The sequence below is a fragment of the Clupea harengus genome, chromosome 9 (genome assembly GCF_900700415.2).
Source record: "Clupea harengus chromosome 9, Ch_v2.0.2, whole genome shotgun sequence".
Classification (NCBI taxonomy): domain Eukaryota; kingdom Metazoa; phylum Chordata; class Actinopteri; order Clupeiformes; family Clupeidae; genus Clupea; species Clupea harengus.
The window spans coordinates 14,726,621-14,749,120 of NC_045160.1; the positions used below are offsets into that span (position 1 = coordinate 14,726,621).

The following is a 22,500-nucleotide window of genomic DNA, read 5'->3' on the forward strand; positions in this document are numbered from 1 at the left end:
CGCCGCTCCTCTCATTGCCTAGGTGCTGATTGCCTCGCACTTGCCCTCCTACGAGCTCAGGCACAACCAGGTGGAGTCCATCTTCCTGTCGGCGATCGACATGTACGGACACCAGTTCTGCATTGAGAACCTGCAGGTAACCTGGCCTAATGAAGGGGCCCAGTGGCTGATGCCTCTCTCTTTTGCACCTCATTTTCATGGCCAATTTCAGTTGCTCTTTTTCTCTTGCAATTTCAAGCCCATTTGGGCCGTTCCCAATGTCACAACCCCCCCCCCCCCCCCTCTCCCGCCAATGTTAAATAAACGCATTTCTTCTCTTCTCTCCCAGAAACTGATTCTGTCAGAGACCTCCATATTTGATGTGCTCCCCAATTTCTTCTACCACAGTTATCAAGTGGTGAGAATGGCAGCGCTAGAGGTGAGTGTTCCCCTAAGGTTCCGCAGCCTCATTTAAAAAAAATATATTTGTAGTAATTTACGGCACACCTTCCTGTAGTTTATAACTTACCTTTGCTCTTAAATGCATTGCTGTTGTTTAATGCTTTTTAGTTTGGTAGAGTGGTGTGTTATTTGTGCTCCGTCCATTCCCCCTTTCCGCCTGACGGTGAGCCGTGTGTTGCATGCGCAGGTGTACGTCCGCAGGGCTTACATCGCCTACGAGCTGAACTGCATCCAGCACAAGCAGCTGAGTGAAGGCTCCTGCATCGTGCAGTTCCAGCTCATGCTCCCGACCACACACCCCAACAGGTAAAGGCCACAGGTCCACGCCAGGAGTTCATTATCATTAGGCTAAATATGTTCATATCGAACAAGACTCACAGACTAACTACCAAATTATTAAACAATTGCAAACAAGACAACCAAACCAATTAAAAACATAGAACAGCGTTAAAAAGTGTAGCTTTCAGTGACTTTTGTGTTGTAGCATTCCTGTCACGTCCCAGGGGCCATTCTTCATTTTATAGAGACAGTTTTCTTTACTTTGAAACAGTTCTACCAGATTTGTGGAAGCATTTAGCCTTTATAATGTTGCGTCAAGTGCACAGTAAGACAGAAATTGTTCCAGGACATACTAAAACTCTCACAAATCACTACTATTACTATTGCGCTCCTCAGACACTCTCAAATGGTTAATGGATTGGCACTTAAATATAAAAATAAATAAATAAAAAATAAAAGGCTTTCTTAAATTGACTGTTAGATGGCAGTGCTATGCTGATGGGAGCTCATTAATATAAGTTGATTTCTTTTTAATGCAGTATCAGCAGGTGTGCCACTAGAAGAAATTGTTTGAGCCCACCAGCACAGTTAAGAGAAACTTCCATCAGTCCCATTATCTGCCGCTGCGTAAAGAATAGCAAGAGATTTACACAGTGATTAGTCGGAGTTGTAATTTTTTTTGCCCACATAAAAATATGCTTGATTTCTAGTGCCGAATTATTCCGGCTTTTCAAGTGTGATTCATGGAACGGAAAAAAGTGGCATTTGTAATAAAGCAGAGGAAATTATTGTACTGTGTTAATATTGGCGACTTGATTGAAATGGATATAGAGGCTCGTGAAAATTGGACGGGAAATCACTGTGTTGTTCCAGCCAGGCGTGCCACTTTGAATGGTGCCCGAGAGGTATTGACAGATAATGGCTTTCTCTTGTCCATGATTGGTCATCACAGACCCCTTATTTTCATTACTCTCCTGTTTGCATTATTCAGTGGCGAACGAAGAAACATGCTTTTCTTAAATGATTGTTTTTCTATAGTCCCCCCTGTGTCTTTTATAGCTCCTCACCCATCATAGATCGACTGTTTTGCCTGTGGTAGTTAATTCCGTTCTCTTGACTTTTATTTATTTATTAATTTATTTATTAATTTATTTTCAGTCACAGGATAACCAGCTTTTTCACTGCCTTTGAAGTCAGACATTTGGTTAAAACACAATGTATGCTTGCCTGTTGGAATGGCGTGCGTCACTCCTCTGCTGCCACTCGTCAATAATAAGAGGGTTCTTCTGCAAGTAGTTAGTGGGCCGACTGGTTTCCTCGTACTGCCTGGGGGCATTTGTTCCTTGCCGTATGTCAGCTCAAGTCTTTTACCTTGGCCTTCTGGCATGAATGTGGGCAGAGGGAGCTTGAGTTGCAGGGCCGTTCTTTATTTTGAGTTGTAGTTGTGTGTGTGTGTGTGTGTGTGTGTGTGTGTGTGTGTGTGTGTGTGTGTGTGATTTTTGGAATGTGGCCAAACGGCCTTCAAAGTGACTGCACTGCATTGGACATTGAGTGAAGAATGTTGTTTGGGAAGGGTCGTTTCTCCTCGTGACTATAGTCATGGAATTGCTGATTGTGATGGCACTCACTGTGGTTGTTGGTATAATTGGTATAATCTCTGAATGAATTTGAAGGTCGTTCCCTTCAAATAATCTCTATCAACCATTGCTTGTGTGTGTGTTTGTGTTTGTGTTTGTGTTTGTGTGTGTGCATGTGTGCATGTGTGTGTGTGTGTGTGTGGTGTGTGTGTGTGTGTGTTCACAGGTCGAGCTTCCCCTCCTGTTCCAGCCAGTATGGCTCGGTGCCCACGCCCAACATGAGTGACCTGGTCCTGGAGTCCTTCGGGCCGCCCTGTCAGCGCAAAGGAGCCATGGTGGCCTTCAACTCCTTCCAGGACTTCAACAGGCAAGCCTCCTCGCTCCGTGCCCCTTACCACACTCCCACGGCGCGTGTTGTTTCACCGGGAGGCAGACGTGACCTTTTTGCCCTGCTGGGATCACTGCTTTGAGCAGGTCTGGCATGTTGTTTAAGGGGATGGCAGAGTTGCTGGTGTAGTTTAAGCTCTAATTGTTATTTCTTTGCCCCCCCCCCCTCATTGTGTCTGAACAGAAACTTTAAGGAGGTGTTGAGGTGCGTTTCCAACTCTCCGCCGTCCAGCCCCACTTTCACTGACGGAGTGAAGCTTGGTCTATATGAAGAGGATGGAGGAAAGGTATGGAACGAAGTGGGCTCTGTCACCTTTGTTCATCTACTCTCCACATTGTCCTTACTACCCACCACCCCCCCATCCCCACCCCACCCCACCCTCTAAGGCGTCCTGATAAGGCGCTGTATAAGAAGTCAATTACCCCTTCCATATAGTTTGGTTGCTATTTGGGAATTCTTTTCCATGTTCAGAAGGCGTAATGAATTTCCGAGATGGAAACTGAATCAACTTTCCTCGAGAACCCCCAAAAGGAAATGAAACATTTAACAATGGTAATTTTCCTCAACCTAAATTGACTAAATTGCAGAGGACTTCAAATTGTGGGAAGGCAATTTGGTGGAAAAGGCAGGTGAGGGGAAAAAAAACCCTCCCCTAGTCAGATGGGCTTAGATTTAGTATTTAGTTTGTTCTTTTTTAGAATGGGTGCAGACAGACTGTTAGGGTGAGTTGGGGGAGGGTAATACTGATGTGATTGTAGATCAGGAACCAAAAAAAAGACATTGGACCAGTAATGTAATGACATCCATGTCACACACGTGGGTTCTTAACCTTCACAAGCAGCCCCCAAACCTGCCCCCCCCAATCCCATCACTGGTCTTCTATCAATCTCATCTAACGCGTCACCCCCTTCCCCCGAACCCCTAATTTTGCTAGTAATATCATCTAAGTGAAAATGGCCCAGCTCTTTGTGCTCACATGTGCTTGACTCATGTGTGCTTCCTGTCTTTAACAGAGTGGCCAGGACGAGCCCATCCAGATCCTTAATGTGGCCATTAAGACGGACGGGGACATTGACGACAACGCCCTGGCCTCCATGTTCAACGAGTTCATCCAGTCAAAGGTGAGTGGACCCTGTTTACCAATCAGTCACAGAGACCCCAGTGAGTGTGTTTGTGTGTGTGTGTAGGGGGTAGGGTGGGTTGGGCACAGCTGAGGTTTCACAGGGCCCCGCAGTGAACCCTTGACTGAAGGCGGAGTATGATTACTTCTGCACAGAATTTTATTTTTTCTCATTTTTTTTGAGCCAGGCGCTGGAACTGTGCATGGCAAAGGGTAGGCTCCATGCTAAGAGGATTACTGACTTGAAAAAGGTAGCCGTCATTTAATTGAAGGCTTACCAGGCGCCACAAGAAAGGCGAGCAGTCAAAGTGAAGGTATAACCCGTCCCAGAACATCCTGAAGAGACCACATTTGCCAGAGTCCGTGTGTTTCCCGTCGCCCGCTTTGCACGCCTCTCTCTCCTCCTCCGCCCGAGCGCCGATGCCGCCGCCGCCCCGGCACATCACGGCTTTATCGCCCGGGCTCAGCCCACCCCGAAGACGTTTTACACGTTTCAGAATTTTTAATCTCTTCGTGCGCGCAGAAAAGGTGCCTTCAACCCGCATTATTCAAATGCTGTGATCTCGGGTGCCGTGCAGCTTAATCGCCCTGGCACGCCGAGCGAGCCACGTCGGAGTTTCTCTCCCTTTTTCTTCAGCTGCTATCTAGGAAGAGGGTATGGAGCACTTTGATTCCGATTATGACATCATGTTTTTCCAGTGCTATGCATGCCCTGTATAGGGCGCGCAAAGAAGATTTAGCCCTCAAAAACAGCGCGAGTGGCATTGTTGAGGTGAGGGTGGGAGGCACGTTGTCTCCAGTGTGACGAGAAGTTTTGCCGCAGCTAGAAGGCTCAAAATGGCCGTCCAGCAACCGCAGTAACAGCAACAGTAGTGGCTCGCCGCGGAGGAGATTTCACCTCATAAAGTAGTGGAAGTGGTTGTGAAACATAATAAAGGTAAAAAATGAATAGCAGACTCAGACTCCCTGGGTGTCGGGGGTGAGATGGCAGCGGAACGGTAGCCCCCACCACACACAAAGACAAACGCGCCTGGAGAGAGTAGAGGTTCCCTCCGTGCTTTTTCGCCCCATAAAAAATTGGGATCACATTACCGCCAATGGCTCCCCCGAATGCTGCAGCAGCAGTGGGCTGAAATGGCTGCTCGGCAGGTAACTGATGACCTAATCTGGCCCCTCGTAACCTGGGCCATGCTGTCTGATTCAGCCTCTCGTGGTAACAGCGGGAGCAGGCAGCCAAGCGGGCCTCATTACCCCACACTTGTAGCCCTGATTGGGGCTTGTTTGTGTCGTCGGGCTGGCTGGGGAGTGGGCCTCTCGGCGGCTCAGAATGAGCTTGAACCCACTTCAGAGGACAACACGACATCACTTCTGCACGCAGACACACACACACACACACACACACACACACACACACACACTCAGATGTATATGAATGTAAACACTCATGTGCACAGTTGGAGACATGTTTAATGCAAACATCAGCACTCAAAAGACACAGAGACACACTCTTGCACAGCCTCACAGTTGTATTAATCCACACACAAAAGATATGAGCGAATACTAGCTGCACCACACATAAAAATACACTCTTCTTGATTGTTTCCCTCATTTATCCTTGCCATTTTCTTGCCTTGTCAGTGTGTGAGTGCAGTAAATGGCTAGTCTTGCAGTCTGAACTTACATTTCCTCCTTTTTGTGATTTTGTTTGTCAGAGAAAAAGCATTTACAATCATATTTTTATTCTGATTTCCCCGTCCCAGAAAGCCCTGCTAGGGGAACACTGCATCCGCAGACTAACACTCCTGGTGGAGCAGAAGGTGAGTGTGTTCTACTTCATCATCCTCATTACTCTAATCAACACCCATGTTCTCATTTTCTCAGCTACTTTACTGCCCCTGTGCAGTAGTACAAGAATTGAAATACAGATGACTACAGTAGTTAATGAGTGGGATTGATTGGAGTGAGAGACAGACACAGTAGTGTGTGTGTGTGTGTGTGTGTGTGTGTGTGTGTGTGTGTGTGTGTGTGTGTGTGTGTGTGAGACTAACTGACTGAGCGAGCGAGCGAGTGCATTCATGGCTGGTGTGTGTCCTCTGTCTTCCTGCGGTTTGTTGCTGCAGGACTGCAGGCACGAGATGAGCTTTGAGGTGGATCAGAGGTTCCATGTGAGTAGAGAAGGGAATTGGTGGTGTGTGTGTCGGTGGAGGTGGGGTTTCTGTGTATGTCTCCAGCACTGGTTTCTGTTACTAGAGAAAGAACGAGAGAGAGAGAGAGTAGAGGGATGAGTGCAGTGCAGCCCTGTCCAGTGCGGCCGGCCTCTGTCAGCCGTCGTCATGGCGGCCAGCCTTGGCTAATCGGCTCCTCTCAGCGCCGCGGGGCTCGTGAGACGGGAGTGGCGCCCGCGAGCCATGTTCAGGCTGTTAAGCTCGTCAACGGGCGCCAAGTGCACCTCACGGCAGAGGAGACGCCGGGGCTTGTGTCATTCCCCTGTCTTCCGACCTGAATGGGCAACGTCTCATCCCCCCCCACCCCCCCTGTAATGCTGGGATTACTGCCTTTGGCTCTCATTTGATTAGACAAGGGCAGGCCTTGATTGCGGCGGGGGGAGAGAAAAGAGGCCGATTTGTTTTGGCAGGCCCTCGGAGGTAATCATGCTCGTCATTGTGTGTCCCTCCTCTGGTAATTGTGAGGTTTTCATACCTCATGTGACAAAAAGAAGGTGCTCGCCTTGCAATTGCACCTTTGCCTCCTCCCCCCCTTTCAGAACCTCCAACCCTTTCCTCTTTGGAAGTACATCTTATTAAATGAAAGCCTTGCACTGCTGTGAGCTTGTTTTTGTTTTGCCATATGGAGAAAAAAAAAAAAAGATGTTGCTGCCACGTGCCAGAGTATCGGGAAGGAAGCAGTGTATATCTTTGCCCCCAACAATCCCCCAGACACACACAAACACTCTCTCTGACATATTCACACACACACACTCTCTCTGACACTAACTCACTCACACACACACACACACACACACACACACACACACACACACACACACACACACACACACACACACACTCTCTCTCTGACATACTCACACACACTCTCTCTGACACTAACTCACTCACACACACACACACGCACACACGCACAGACGCACACACACACACACACACACACACACACACTCAAATACACGCTCACACTCTGCCCAGTGCTGGAGAGACAGACTCTAGGAAACGGTTCTCTGCACCGCCTGGCGCTGTCTGCTGTACGCACGTTTGGCTGAATTGTAAAACGCTAAATTGCTGGCTGTCCTGCACTGACTATGGTGTAAACCTACAGCTGTCCCCCGGTAATGAAAATTACAGTGTGTGAATGCTATAGTGCTGTCAAATCACCCGAGGCCAAGACAGTGGGCCTGCACTTATGCTGCTCCTGATCCACTCGCAGGCGCAAGACACAGCAGCTTGGCTTGGCTGCGCTAGCATGTTTATTTAGCGGCCTCTTGTTTCAAACACTGAGATGTTGTGACCATTTTTTGCCTTATTTTACATAAATATCCACAATCATCCACTGCTGTACTTGTGAACTGCCATGTGCCATTTATATAGTGTTGCGTTGAGTTTAGAAATTTAGATTCCCGGGGGTTGATCCCAGTGGCACTATTATCCAAATGTTTTTGCACACTTCCAAATCAGTTCAAGCAATCAGAATCACAGGAAAGTTGAAACACGTCCGTATCTTTGTATTAGAAGTGATTTTAAGACATATTAAGCCTACACATAGTTAACTACGAAGCAAAACTGGTATACCCTGCGCAATCATTTGTCACAATTTTCTCTCTAAGCCCCACCGTCCCCCTCCATCCCTCCAGTTGAGCAGTTTGCAGTCGTGTCCAAGATAATGAATAAAAAGTGACACGTGTTAAAAGATTATCTCTGCCGCAATTTGAATGGATGAATTATGCCGAGCAGAGATGCGAAATCCAGCCCCCAGTAGCAGTTAGCGTTCACAGGCCTTCCTCGTCCTCTCTCCCCCGTCTTTATTTACAGTTGTTAATTGGAGCCCAGTGTGTCTGCCGCTGAGGAATCCTCCACTGCCAGGCACCCAATTTTCTGCCCTTGCTGGGTAGTTAGCCGCGTTATTAGGGAAGGACCTCTCCGCGATCGCTTTCCAATCTCTCGGCTGGCAGGGTGCCACGTCGAGCTAATTTAAGGGAATTATTGTGATTGTTTCCATAACGTTGATCAGATTATCGCCCAGCGGGGACCACTTGCCCCGCCGCAGCAGCCTCAGCCTCCCTCTTACTTTCATGTTTGCTCTCTCCGAAGGGAATGTAGGGAAAGCCAAAGAGAGGGCTGTGGGGGGTGGGGTGGGGTGGGGTGGTGTGGTGGGCCTCCTCCCCCCCCCTCCCTCTCTTGGCATTCTCTATTGCTCTTTTTGTTGAAACTTTTTAACGGACTTGCGGGTGAAGTGTTCTGCTTGGTGTGGGGGTGGCATACTGCAGCTGTGGTAGTGGTGTGGTGATGGGGTGGTGTGGGTTGGTGATGGTGTGGGTTGGTGATGGGGTGGGGTGGGGTGGTGTGGTGCGGTGTGGTTGTTTCTTGTCTCTGAGTTCTTATCGGTTTGGTGTTTTGTGTTGTTTTTGCTGTTGTTTCGTCTCCATGCAGCGAGAGTTCCCCAAGTTCTTCACCTTCCGTGTCAGAGATGAGGTGAGTATGACTGACACGTTCTTGAGTCTACATGTCCTCGTCCTCTATCTGTCTGTTAGTCAGTTGCTCATTTTCTCTTTCTGTTCTGTCTTTCTTTCTCAGTCCGTCCATCTGTTATACCCTTTCTCTCTTTTTGTCTGTTCTCTTTGTCCGTCTGCCCATTGTTTAAGAAAGGATGAGATGGCTTGGGCACTTTTGTATGTTAACCAAAAATATAAAACACACACAAACCTCTTTTCAAACTAGAATTGAGGCACAGTAAGAGGATAGCAAACCCTCAGAAAGAGGAATAGGAGCAGCACAAGGATTACTGCATTTTCCTTTCACAAAGCAAATGATGCCAGAGTAGATAGGTTCCTTTTCTCTGCTGCCTTTTACAGCCGGCATGGAGAATTGAAAGGTGTTTAAAGACCGTCCACAGCCCTCAGGAAATGACTTTGCCCAGCACTCTTAACCTTCAGTGTAGGGCCAGGAGAAAAGCATTCCGCTCCACAATGACCTCATCCTCCACTCACTCCTCCCCATCTCACCGACTTGATGTTTGTGATCGGTGGTGGCCCCCTCCCTTGCCTTGCTGGAGTTGGCCCCCTCTCGAAAATAGCTCGTCTCATTACGCTAATGAACTTAATAATTATTTCCCAGCACTGGAAGGAATGGAGCCCATTTATTGGCCGGGGATTGGCTTTTATTCCATTTGCTTAGCCTAGCAACCCCCCTTTTAACTTGTGGCCATTTTCCATCTCAATAAACTCTGTATCCCTCAAGCAGTCAATATCTCCCATCATTAGACACCAGCAAGGTTCCTCACTGCTGGGGATAAAAGAAGGCAGCCTCTGTCTTTACTTTAGGGATGGCCATATTTCTAGTCCCAAGTCATGCCTAGCTTCATCCTTAACAGAGGCCTTGAGTTGCATGCCCTCTGTGCCAATCTTAAAGGCATTTGTTTTTCACAGTTCGAGGAGGATCGGATATACAGGCACCTGGAGCCTGCGCTGGCCTTCCAGCTAGAGCTCAACCGCATGCGGAACTTTGCCCTGACCGCCATCCCCTGCTCCAACCACAAGATGCACCTTTACCTGGGCGCCGCCCGTGTGAAGGCGGGCGCAGAAGTGACGGACTACCGCTTCTTCGTGCGTGCCATCATCCGCCACTCAGACCTGGTCACCAAGGTAGCATTCTGATTGACTAGACCTGTAGTATTTACCGCTAAGGCATAGATCCAGCTATTTGTGGCAAAGTATAGCTGGTGAATGCGTCTTCATGTATTTGTAGGAGGCCTCTTTCGAGTATCTGCAGAATGAAGGGGAGAGGCTGCTGCTGGAGGCCATGGACGAGCTGGAGGTGGCCTTCAGCAACACCACCGTCCGCACCGACTGCAACCACATCTTCCTCAACTTCGTCCCCACTGTCATCATGGACCCCTCCAAGGTCAGTTTGCAAACTACACCTAGTCAACATTGAACCTCTTAATGTTTCAGTGGACACAAAATAGTGGGTTATAAGCCAATGAAGTGATTAAACAATATTGTTGGATGATTGCAAAAAATGAGTAACGCATTTCTTAAACTGAGTCAGGCAGGGGTATTTCGATGTTTCTGTGAGACCCCTCTCACGTGCGTCACGTGTGCCCTCTCCTCCGTCAGATTAAGGAGGCCGTGCGTCTGATGGTGATGCGCTATGGGAGCAGGTTATGGAAACTGCGCGTCCTGCAGGCCGAGCTGAAGATCAACATCCGCACCACGCCCTCCGGTGACACCATCCCCATCCGCCTCTTCCTCACCAACGAGTCCGGCTACTACCTGGACATCAGCCTCTACAAGGAGGTCACCTGCACCGACCAGGAGGGCCACAAAGACCCGCAGGTAAGAGGAGTTATTAATGATAAACTTTATTGCTTTGATGGTTTAATTAATGTGTTTATAACCTTGTTTTGTCATTGCCTTTAAAATGCTGAGGTTGAAAATGAATGCAACAGTGATATCTTATGACAGTGATGATTAGCTTGATTATGATGAGTTTAGCTAGATTTGGGGGGGGGGGGGGGGGGGGGAGCGGGGAGCGGGGTGTCATGGACTTGCCTGTTGGCAGCCATAGTGTTTAAGAAACACTGTTGCTGATCATCTATCTCTGCTTTCACTTACGAGTCTTACACACACTGTTGTAAAGTTACTAAATGTCCTTAATGCATAGCTGAAATGCTCCCAAGATGCATTTTTATTTTACATTTGATCTGTTCTTGACTGTTCCCATTTCACATCCAAACCAAAGTGCACCTGTCTAGACATTTAAAACCCCAAAGGTTTAGACCGGAACGATTAGATTGGCTGGTTTATACAGTGATGTCCTGTGATTACGTGACTCTCTAAAACATTGTCATTGCGGTGTCCCTCTGTTAGACAGCTGAATTCCCTGCAACTGTAAAATGGTCAGTATGTGCCGCTTCACTAATCCCTCAGCATGTTACATGGCTGAGAAAGAACCATTGAGATATTTTTAATTGCTCCGAGCAAAATGATCAATCAGACATTTATGAGCTCTTTATTGCTGTGTAAAGTGCTGTATTCAGCATTTCATTAGTGGCTGCAGACAAATTAACTTTAGATCATCTCTCCAGCCTTCAGAATTACTGTGTATATGTGCTGCCGCCTTTTGTGCTACACTTATCAGAGTCATGTCTGGCCAACGTTCGCTTCCCACTTTTTTTTTTTTTTGGAGGGTGAAAAAGTAATGCCAGTCTTATTCCTTTCCTCATAAACAGGAGAGAGCGGCGGTGGCATGAAGTGTGGAGGCGAGATTTCATTTTCTCTCTATTTAGACTTGCCAGACAACATTAACTAAGGATCCTGTTGCAGCCGCATGTATTGTATTCAGCCATCTCAATTAACACTTACCTCTGTAGCTATGAGGCAAGTTCATTCCTGCCTCTGAATAATGGAATCATTACAGTTTCAGGATTCATGGACTATAATGAGACACCAAGAAAAAAGAAAAAAGAAAAACTTTTTTTTGAGGGTGGCGTGCACCATCACAGGAGGGGTTGAATGAAGGGTTGTTTTGTTTTTTTTGACAGAGAGGTTGGCAGGGATCTCTTGAGGCTCTGCCATTATAGGGCTCCCTCTCACTCTCTCCATCAGCTAGTCCCTTCCCTTGAGTGAGGTGCTGCCTCACTGGAAGCCCCCCGAAACCGATTTAGGACCGGCCCAAGTCAGAGATGGATCTAGTTTTCGCGTGGAATGACGAAGCGGGTCAATCGGTCGACTCCTCTGACTCACCCCCTCCATGTTGACAGGTCATGTTCCAGGGGTACGGGGACAAGCAGGGCCCGCTGCACGGCATGCTCATCAACACGCCCTACGTCACCAAAGACCTGCTGCAGTCCAAGCGCTTCCAGGCCCAGACGCTGGGCACCACCTACGCCTATGACTTCCCCGAGATGTTCAGACAGGTGAGGACCACAGCCACTAACTATCCATTTATACTTACAGTTATTTAACGAGTACATTAGAGTTATTTAAGAGTTATTAATTACATGATGAAGTGACTTACAGGACAGGTAAGAGTGTAGTCTTGAGCTGCACCTATGAAATTGAGTGAAAGTTGAGTTTCATATTGGCTGCTAATTCATCCAGTCAGCATTCAACATTTGCTTTCTCAGACAGTAAATGATAGGAGTTGTTGTACTCATTTAGACATTTAGATACAGTAAGCTGGTATTTAGTTTCTCTTCCACACCTACCCACCCACCCTCTCTATCAGGCACTGCTGAAGCTGTGGAGCTCCATGAAGGCCCAGGCCCATCTCCCAGAATGCCCGGCACCCACCGAGCTGTTGACCTTTACAGAGCTGGTGTTGGATGCCCAGGGCCAGCTGCAGCAGCTCAACCGCCTGCCAGGAGGCAACGAGGTGAGAGAAAGAGGGCTGAGAAGCGGCAGCAGCCTGGAGCAAAACACACAACACACACACACACACACACACAGCAACAACAACAATAACAAAGCCTATTAGCGTTCGGCTTAATTAGCACAATGCTGGCTATGAGCCGCCAGTTGGCATGCAGGCAGGGAAAACAACAAGTGAAGCTTACCAACCCCCCTCTCCCCCCCCCCCCCCCCCCCCCCCCCCCCCCCCCACACACACACACCTCTCTCTGTCTTGCATGTAGTCATTACTGTGTGTGTGTTAATATAGGTGTCCCATTGAAGGTTTCAGGGCACTGTGGTGCAGGTGTTGTTTCATGATTGCTGTGGCAAACAAAGAAAGAGATGGGTCCTGATGCATTGTGAGCATTTTTTTTGTCTGCATCAGCATGGTAGCGTCTTTGAATGTCCTGCTGTTTTCTTTTTTTTTCAGTGGCAACCGCACATGTGGCCTCCCCTCTTGCCCTGTACTGATGTTCTCCCTGTAAAAGGGAGAGTGGAGAAAAGACAACTTTTGGGGTGCAATACCATAGTTTGACCCATGGGGGTCTCTCTTTTTCTTCAGTAGTCTTGGATTGTGGAGAAGCCCCCAGCCGCATTGTGCCATTGAGTTGCACTCAGAGCCATAGGAAGTATCAGTAAACCTTGTGTGTGTGCGTATGTGCATGCGTTAGGATATCAGGCCCCTTTCAAACCCAAATACCATTCCAGCAATGATCTCACAGTAACCCTCACACAGGGTTAAATAGCTAAAGTACAAAGAAACAAACAAAGCCTTTATGACAGATGGGATCACGATGCCTTGCACTGGTTAGAATCGGCTCTCCGCTACTGTTAGCGCTGCTGGGTTTCTCGGTGTCTGGGATGCCTCAGCCCTGCAGAGGTTACTGCGCAGGTCAGTGATTTGTTTGGCCATTAGTTAGAGCCTCGTGGTAATGTTTGGTGAGGCATTTGCTCTGACGCTGATTGCCGGTGCCGTCAACAGCGCTAGCCACAGACCAGCCTTTGTTGTAATGCATTCCATGTGGATGCATCTGACCCCCAGAACGCAGAGATTGCCTTCAAATTGAGCAGGGGGATTTAAAAAAAATATTGAATTAATAATTTTTTATGGCCATCATTAACATTAACCCGGGGAATGCGAGAGGTGGAAGGCATCCAGGTTAATCCTTGCACCTCAGTGGACCGCAGTGATGAGAGTAAATACCATATAGCACCTCTTAGTGAAGAGAAACCACTGCAGGATACCAGCAACCAGCTGCATGTTACATAATATAAACACAGTATATAAAATGGTTGCTATGATATATGTCTTTTCACCTTCATCGTTCACCTTATGGAATGTTTTAGAAGTGAATAAATAGAGCTTCAATTCATTTGATCTGAGTTCTATTTATTTCTGTATTTTTCATGTTTTTAAATGTGCAATCCATACTATTGTGGATAACAGTTGATGAAGCATTTTCAATTTTCCTCACACCAGCATGTCACCTTGAAAGCAATATTCTTCTTACAACACACTCTCCCAAATCTTGTTCTTCATCCCCCTGTGAAGATTGGTATGGTGGCCTGGCTGATGACCCTGCGCACCCCCGAGTACCCGTCGGGCCGCGAGGTGGTGGTCATCTGCAACGACATCACGCACAAGATCGGCTCGTTCGGGCCGCAGGAGGATGTGCTGTTCCTGCAGGCGTCGATCCTGGCCCGCCAGCGCCGCGTGCCACGCCTCTACATCTCTGCCAACAGCGGCGCCCGCATCGGCCTGGCCGAGGAGATCCGGCAGATGTTCCACGTGGCGTGGCACGACCCCAGCGACCCCTACAAGGTAAGAGTGTTGGGTGGAGGGATTGGGGGAAGGGGTGTGTCAGGTAGGAGTGGGTTGGGTGGGGTGGTTATGGTGCCCCCTGCAGGGAGGGAGGGGACTGGGGGGAGGTGATAGGGCGAGGGGGGTGAGGGGTTGGCCGGATCTGTGATTGGAGCCGTGGCTCTGAGGCAGTGCAGGAGAAACTCGCTCTCTGAAAGCGTGAAATGAGGCTGAATTATCGCCAGCAGGTTCCCCCGTCTCTCTCTCTCCCTATCTCTCTTTCTCTTTTTTACCCTGTCTCTCTCTCTCTCACTCTCTCTCGCTCCCTCCCTCCCTCTCAGCCAGTTTTTAAATTACGCCAGCAGACAGGGCCAGCAGGTTCAGCCCAGCGGCCCCATGGCCCCTCAGGCCCCTGGAAGCTGCCCAATGCCTCTCCCTCCCATCCCATCCCCTCTTCTCCCTCTCTCCTCCTCTCCCGCCCATCCCCTCCTCTCCCTCTCTCCTCCTCTCCCTCCCATCCCCTCCTCTCTCTTCTGTCCTCTTCCACTCACCTCACCTCACCTCCAGCCCCCCCCCCCCTCCTCTAAGAAGTGGATTTATGGGAATGCAGAGTAGCAGGGAGCCATGGACCACTGCCACCAGTGCGCCCCTGAAGTCCAGCCTTGGCAAGTGATTTGCCAAGCCTTGCTCATTTGTGTTCATCATCTAACTCTCTCTCTCTCTCTCCCCCCCCCTCTCTCTTTCTCTCATTCACTCCTTTTTCTCTCTCCCTCCATTCCCTGCTTCTCACCTCTACTCTTTCGCCCACCTCTGTCTCTCCATCTCTCCCACCAGGGCTTCAAGTACCTGTATCTCACCCCTCAGGACTACAAGAAGGTGTCAGCGCTGAACTCGGTGCACTGCGAGCATGTGGAGGACGAGGGCGAGTCAAGGTGAGGGGTTGCCTCCAGCCTCTAGCCTCTAGACTCTTGTGTTGTGTAATATGATCCCTTACAACAGTACCTGGTAGCAGTGGACGCTGTGACGGTTTGTCCAGTGTGTGTGCGCTTCTTCAAAAGAAGGTGTAGTTTGGGTGGTTGCTGGTTTTGGAAGTTCATCAAATTGCTTCCCTTGGCCACTAGTACAGTCTCTCGTCCTCAAGGCTTGGTATTCACTTCTCATTCATTCAAGTTTGTTTCTCCTCAGTCACTCTTCAATTAGATATGATAAGATAGGAGTGTACACCTAGGTCAATAGTTCATTCACCCTTGATAAAGAACAATGTAGAGATCTGTATGGTGCCGTATAATTCTTATGGAACTTTTGATTTTTTCAAAGACAGTATGGTACTCAGTAATAGTTCCTGCACAGCCATACAGCTCGACCACAGGGGAGCAAAGCCACTAGCGAGAGACATCAGGCTTAGCCCCGGTGCAATGGTAGCGAGTGCCTGCGTGTGGCTGTTGGTCAGAGTATGTGTGTGTGTCTGGTGTGAGTGACGGTGGTTCCACTGCTGCTAAACCCTGCGTGACACTTCGCAGGTACAAGATCACAGACATCATTGGCAAGGAGGAGGGGCTGGGCGTGGAGAACCTGCGGGGTTCCGGAATGATCGCCGGCGAGTCCTCTCTGGCGTATGAGGAGGTCATCACCATGAACCTGGTGAGGGCGCGCGATGAGTCATGACACATACACACACACACATCCACATACACTTACTGTATATATATATATACACACAGACTCACACATATACACATAAACAAACAGATACACAGACAAACAATGCTCCTGTTTCTAATGTTGTATTATTATACAGCTCCTCGGAGTGCTGCAGATAGTTCCATTGAATTGAATGGGCCATCCCAGCGTTCGGAGGTCCGGTATTTCTTGATAATGATTTAATGAACGCTGCCATTGGCAATGGGTTTTGTGCTTCTGATTCTGATCTTTCATATCATTCCTCAAGCAGTCCGTTCACTTATCTTCGCGTAAATTAATTGTAACTTGAAGTAAGCAAGTAATGCGTTGATATGAAACACCTGAAACTTTGTAGTTTTATTCACGTGCAGAATTATTTTTTGTCAGAGGAAAAATAGAGATGTTTTGGAGTAATGTCTTATATCATTGTGGCAAGTAACCGTATAATAAGCGGAGTAATGTATAGTCCGCTGTGCATCTGGGTCCTATTCGTTCTGTTAGGATTTATTTTTTAAGAATGACTGGCAGACTACACATTATGCCTTGCATGACCAATGACCTGACATGACCTGTTACATTACACCATTAATATACAGGGATGCAAACAGCGCGCTTTTCGGCGCCTCCCGCTTTTTTCACGTCAGTTTGGGTGACTTGTGTGAATCGTGCCGATCCGAAGAGTTTTTTTTAAAGGGGGGGGGGGGGGTCTGATTATAATTTTATCAACAATAATTCTGGATTGCCTCCACCAAACAAGTAACTAAGAAATAAGCAAATCAGCAGCAATTATTTCCCAAATCCTCGAAAGCTGTTGCAATGGAGATTTAACGTTACTTTCTGCGAAATCCTGGGGGGACTGCATTGTGAAGTGGTGGGCCCATGTCATGAGTTTGTGAAATATCCAGCTCGGAGTATGGCTGCAGTGCTACATGTGAAAGTGCAGAGAAGGCCAAGACTACTGCTCTGGCCAAAGAGAGGCAGACACGTCTCAAACATGTTAAGAAAATGAATGCAGCCAGACGGAAGGCCCTGCATATGTTGCAGGAGGTGGCCAGGAAGAAGAATTTTCAGAATTTCATTTCACTCTGTGCCTATAGGGGTGGGCCGGGGATGTCGGGGGGTTGGTGGCAATGTAAGTATATGGATATTTGCCGCGGGGCGAGGGCTTCAATTACCTCTCTTTTTTGACCATACATGTGTTTGCATCCCTGAATATATGATTGTTTCATAATCACAGAAAACCTGTTAATTTGTTTTTGTGTGGAAAATAACTAATATAAGTTCACTTTCTTATCAATTATTTGTTATCTGAGAACTGTTTTCTTATGATATAAAAAGATTTTTTTGTCAGAGGTGCCACGTTCCACCATGTATTCTATTAAGTTGTTTTTTTTGTACACACCTTTTGTTCACACACCATCTTGGCGGGATTTCCTCTTTTGTCTTTTTTTTTTTCCCCTCACACTCTTTCTCTTCTCACCTTCTGCGCAGGTGACATGTCGGGCCATTGGTATCGGCGCGTACGTGGTGCGGCTGGGCCAGAGGACCATCCAGGTGGAGAACTCCCACATCATCCTCACCGGGGCCGGCGCTCTCAACAAGGTCAGTCGCCTGCTCGCCCACGCCACGCTCTCCATCCCACTCCAACTCTCTGCCCCACTTTCACAGCCACTCCAAGTGCTTCAGTGTGGTCGCCTCCGTATATATATATATAAATATATACGGAGACGACCACATATATATATTATACACACCTATGTTAAGAGTGGGCCATCATAGGCATTCACTTTGATGTGATTTTATTCCCGTGTATGAGAAGGGTTGATGCAGGCTGTCATTTATGGTCAGTAGATATGAAATGTTGGTTCAGTAATCTGATATCATTTTGATATCTCCAGATGTTTGAATTAGCAGATGAATATTTTTACAGTGTGGTTCACATGCGCATCGTGAATGATATTGGTGTTTTATTATGTTCCAAGATTTCACTATTTGACTGGGGAGAGGTTGATGTATGTTTAGTTACCTTTACCTTTACTATATGTTTAGTAAAAGGTAACACACTGAGGAATGGTGGCAGTTCGTCTCAGTCGCCGTTTTAAAGGTGTTTTTTAATAACACTGAATTGGAAAGCTGAAGGCTGGCAGTGGAGTTCATAGAGAGGTGAGGGATGCAGTTTGCTGTGATGTTGAGCCCTGGCTGCAGTTGCATGGCTGACAGGGGAGTGACTGAGGGCCAGAGAGCAGAGAGGCAGGAGGAGCCAATGCAATTGCCCCCTCTTTTTCTCCTGTCCTCCTTCCTTTTCTCCTGTCTCTTCTGTTCTCTTCTGTTCTCTTCTCTTGTCTGCCTGCCTTTTGTCTTTTCTTTTGTCTGCCCCCCCTCGGCACACATTCACACTCACGCTGCCTTTCTCCCTGTTCTGTCTTTTAACTATACCTTTTCTGTCACCTTCACCTTGTTCAATGCACACACACACACACAAACACACACACACACACACACACATGCACACATGTACACTCTTACTCGCCACAGGCGTATTGGCAGGTGTGTGTGGATAGCATTTCCATTCAGTGCATGAGTAGACACAAATGCACACACATACACACTCTCTCTCTCTCTGTCTCTCTCTCTCTGTCTCTCTCTCTCTCTCTCTTCCCTTCTTTCTTTTTATCTCTCTCTCTCTCTCTCTCCCTCTCTCACTCTCTATGCATACTCACAAATGCCTCGCCACGGAAATTGAAATAATGATAATGTGTCCCTCTGACTGCATCAAAGTATTGCCACTTCAAAAAAAAGCCAGGAGGCATGAAATGCAAATGACAATGTGCAGCCGACGGATTGAGTGCCTTCGCCTCGCGCCCCGCCACATCCTGGAGGAGGGCAGCAGCAGCAGCACCAGCGCCGGGCACCACAGCTAGGGAGGAGAGCGGGGATTGGGGTGCGTGTGCGTGCGTGTGTGCGTGTGTGTGTGTGCGTGTGTGTACGTGCGTATGTCTGGAAGGGGAAAGTCGGATGGGTGCGTGAACTCTTGTGGTTTGTTTGAGGGAGTGGGGTCTTCATGATGGCTTCGGTGGGGTAGGCTGGTACCCTGTCCAGGTACAGTGGTAAAAAAAAAGAAAGTGAGCCCTTTGGAATTACCTGCATTTCTGTATAAATGTGTCTTAAAATATGGTCTGATCTTCATCTAAGTTGCAATAATACACAAACACAATTTGTTTGAACTACTAACACACAGGTTATTGCATTGTTCCTGTCCATATTGAACACATCACTCAAACATTCACAGCGGAGGTTGAAAAATGTATGTGAACCCCTAGGCTAATGACTTCAACAAAAGCTAATTGGAGTCAGGAGTTAACAAACCTGGAGTGTAATCAATGAAACGAGTTTGGAGATGTGGGTTAGAGCTGCTTTGACTTTTTGAGTTTGAGTTGAACATTTTGAGTTTTCCATTCACAAGAAGCATCTGCTGATGTGAACCCTGCCCTGCAAAAAAACTCAGATCTCAGAAGACCTACGATCAAGAATTGTTAATTTGCATAAAGCTGGGAAGGGTTTGAAAGTCATCTCAAAGTGTTTAGAGATCCGTCATTCCACAGTTTGGCAAATAGTCTATAAATGGAGACGACTAAGTACTGCAGTTGGTCTCCCTAGAAATAGGCCGCCAGCCAAGATGACTCCAAAGGCACAATGCAGAATCCTCAATGAGGTAGAGAAGAGTAACAGCTAAAGGCCTGAAGGAATCATTGGTTAACATCTCTGTTCATGAGTCTACCGCACGCAAAACACTGAACACACAGGGTGTGCCATGGCAGAATACCACAGAAGAGGCTGCTGCTCTACAAAATAAAATAATGTGTTAGCCAAAGAGCACATTGACAATCCACAACGCTACTGGGAAAATGTTTTGTGGATTGATGAAACTGGTTGAAGATTTAATTGGTCAGGAAGAACACGCAGTAAATCTACTATAGAAAGAAAATCCACCTTTTGGTGTGGCCCAATCAGAGCTCAGACCTCAGCCCTATGGAGATGCTGTGGAAGGTCCTCAAGAGAGCCGTTCGCACGAGAGAACCTGGGAATGTGGCTGATCCGTCACTACCAGAAGCGCTTGTTTGAGCTGCCAAAGGAGGTTTGACGAGTTATTAAATCCAAGCACCAGCACTGTGAATGTGTCATGAGTGTGTTCAATAGAGACATGGCAGATTATAATTGTTTGTGTGTTATTAGCTTAAACACATTGTGTTTGTCTGTACTTGTGACTTGGAACATTTTATGACCAATTGATGCAAAAAAACTAAGTGTTCACATACTTTTTCTTGCCACTGTGTTTCTTTCTCAAATACACACATATATGCAAGTGTTCTCTCTATTTCACACACACGTACATACGCACACACACACACACACACACACACACATTTACTCAGTCACACACATACCGACACTCTCACACTTTCCCGTTTCAAGCTCACACACACACACACACACACTCAGGCATAGGCATGAGGCATATCGAGGTCAGACGTGGCCATATGGAGGGGGTTGCAATTAGCTGCTAATCAGATGGCTGTTTTGACTGCTGCAGTTTTGCAGTTGGACAACAGGAGCCTGAGAGCAGCCTCCTGCTCCAATACTCCGAGCCAGCCGGAGATGAGCTCACTGCACAGGTGGCCCTGTGTGTGTGTGTCGGTGTCTGTGTCTGTGTCTGTGTCTGTCTGTGTAGTAATGCACCAAGAATGTGTCAACCTGATGATGCGACACTCACTCACTCACACACACACACACACACACACACACACACACACACAAATAAATACATGTTCACACAGATGAAATACGAGGACATGCCCGTATATAAGCAGGAAAAACACACACATACACACACACAGACAAACACACACAGACAATACAGGCATAGGAAAAGCAATGAAGAACTTGGGCTATTCCATTGTTGTTCTGAAGCCCATTTCTTGTAGATGAATCTTGTGCTGAGCATCCACTAGGTCAGTTGAATCCCAACAGGACGTAGGGTTCAGTTCCAGACTGATGAGTCTTATGAGTTTATTAACCCCACTAAGAGGCCCATCCTGTACACTGATACACTGTCCTTTCCTCTCTATAAGGAGTCGATATGAGCACTCTTCTATTGTTTAGCTCACAACAAGAAAATCTTGAACAATTCTTTTTTTTTTTCATTAATTAATTCATGTACGTATTTGAAATCAGAGCCTCAGGCTCTTGTAAAAAAAGAATTACCCCCAAATCTCAGTGGTCTGTGATATTAAAACCCCAAAACAGAAAAGACAAAGACAAAGAAGGAGGAAAAAAATGCAAATGGACGGGTGAATTAAAATATGCCATGCAGGCGTGAAGCTTTGTTTGAGACCGGGCTGTGGCGTGAGTGTGAGTGTGAGAGGAAGCCATTTGAGTAACACCCTGAAATGAGTGTTAGGCGGGCGGTGTGGCTGCTGTTGTTGTTGTTGGCGGTGGTGCTGGCGGCGGCGGTGGCGGTGGTGGTGGTGCGTGGGTAATTATAACGGTGTGAGATGCAGTGTGATGCCGTTGAGGGAGCGCCCGGGTCAACGCCGCTGCTCCGCCGAGCGGCACACCCGGCTGTAATACATTAAACGGGAGGCAGAGAGACAAATTATAGTGGTGTCTTTGTGCTGTTCTTGCCTCTCCCTCTATCTCTCTTTCTTTCTTTCTTTCTCTCTCCTTCCTTTCCCTCTTCTCTCTCTCTCACCCCCCACTCCCCCTCTCCCTCCCTCCCTTCCTCTCACTCCCTCCAACCGCCCCCCGCACCCCCACCCCCTCTCGCTCACTCTCTCTCTTTCCCTCTCACACTCTTGATGTTTTATATTTTCACACTTCAGTGAGTCCACCCCACGCACGCTGTCTTTCTTTCCCTCTCTCTCCGGCTCGCTAGCTCCCTCCCTCTTTCCCTCTCTCTCTCTCCCTCCCTCTCTCTCTCCCTCTCTCTCTCTCCCTCTGTCTTCTCTCATACAATGCTCCCTCGCTCTGGTTCGCTCATCCACTTTCTCGCTCTCTTGCTCTCGCTCTCTTTCCCTTGCACTTGATCTGTTTCTCTCCCTGCCTCCCTCCCTTTCTCTTCCTCTCTCCCTCTCTCTCTCTCCCTCTCTCTCTCTCCCACCCTCCTTCTCGCACCCTCCTCCTCTCGCTCTCACCCCCCCCCCTCCCTCCTTTCCTCCCCCATCCCAGGTCATGTTGCAGCAGCTCCAGTAGAAATAATAGCAGGGAAGGCGTGAGGTTGTTATTTGCATAGAAATAGCATGACGCCCCAGGCAGCTTGGGAGAAGGACACAGAGATCATTTGTCTAAAATTTTAATGAAAACTTTTGCTGAGACAGAGATTTTTACCCCCCACCCACCCCCCTTATCCCCCTCCACCATGCTACCTCCTTCCTCTCTTTCTCCTCCTCTTCCTCCATCCCCTCCGAAACAGGCTTCACCTCCCCCCATCGCCATCCTGTCTCTCCCCATGGTGAATTAACGTGGCTCGATTTAAAATTAGATGACACATCGCAAATCGCTGCATGCCAGGACGCAATAACATGTAAATTTCAA

General features: G+C 47.8%; 1 protein-coding gene across 5 annotated transcripts in view; it reads left to right on the top strand.

Annotated features, from left to right (window-relative positions):
- The window catches only part of LOC105897182 (acetyl-CoA carboxylase-like), a 90,336-nt gene that overhangs the window by 21,204 nt on the left and 46,632 nt on the right, over positions 1-22,500 (top strand). For 4 of the 5 annotated variants that reach the window (XR_004164307.2, XM_031573602.2, XM_012824076.3 and 1 more), the window contains 18 exons: positions 23-136; positions 329-418; positions 629-747; positions 2,524-2,664; positions 2,869-2,971; positions 3,699-3,806; positions 5,566-5,622; positions 5,926-5,970; positions 8,467-8,508; positions 9,462-9,677; positions 9,781-9,936; positions 10,152-10,370; positions 11,798-11,953; positions 12,265-12,411; positions 13,981-14,250; positions 15,064-15,161; positions 15,750-15,870; positions 17,401-17,511. Coding sequence is in view for 4 of the 5 variants with exons in the window: in XM_031573602.2 (XP_031429462.1) it covers positions 23-136; positions 329-418; positions 629-747; positions 2,524-2,664; positions 2,869-2,971; positions 3,699-3,806; positions 5,566-5,622; positions 5,926-5,970; positions 8,467-8,508; positions 9,462-9,677; positions 9,781-9,936; positions 10,152-10,370; positions 11,798-11,953; positions 12,265-12,411; positions 13,981-14,250; positions 15,064-15,161; positions 15,750-15,870; positions 17,401-17,511 (2,313 nt within the window). In the remaining variant the exon portion in view is untranslated. The remainder of the gene's footprint in view (positions 1-22; positions 137-328; positions 419-628; positions 748-2,523; positions 2,665-2,868; positions 2,972-3,698; positions 3,807-5,565; positions 5,623-5,925; positions 5,971-8,466; positions 8,509-9,461; positions 9,678-9,780; positions 9,937-10,151; positions 10,371-11,797; positions 11,954-12,264; positions 12,412-13,980; positions 14,251-15,063; positions 15,162-15,749; positions 15,871-17,400; positions 17,512-22,500) is intronic. The other variant, XM_012824077.3, reaches the window with a different exon arrangement.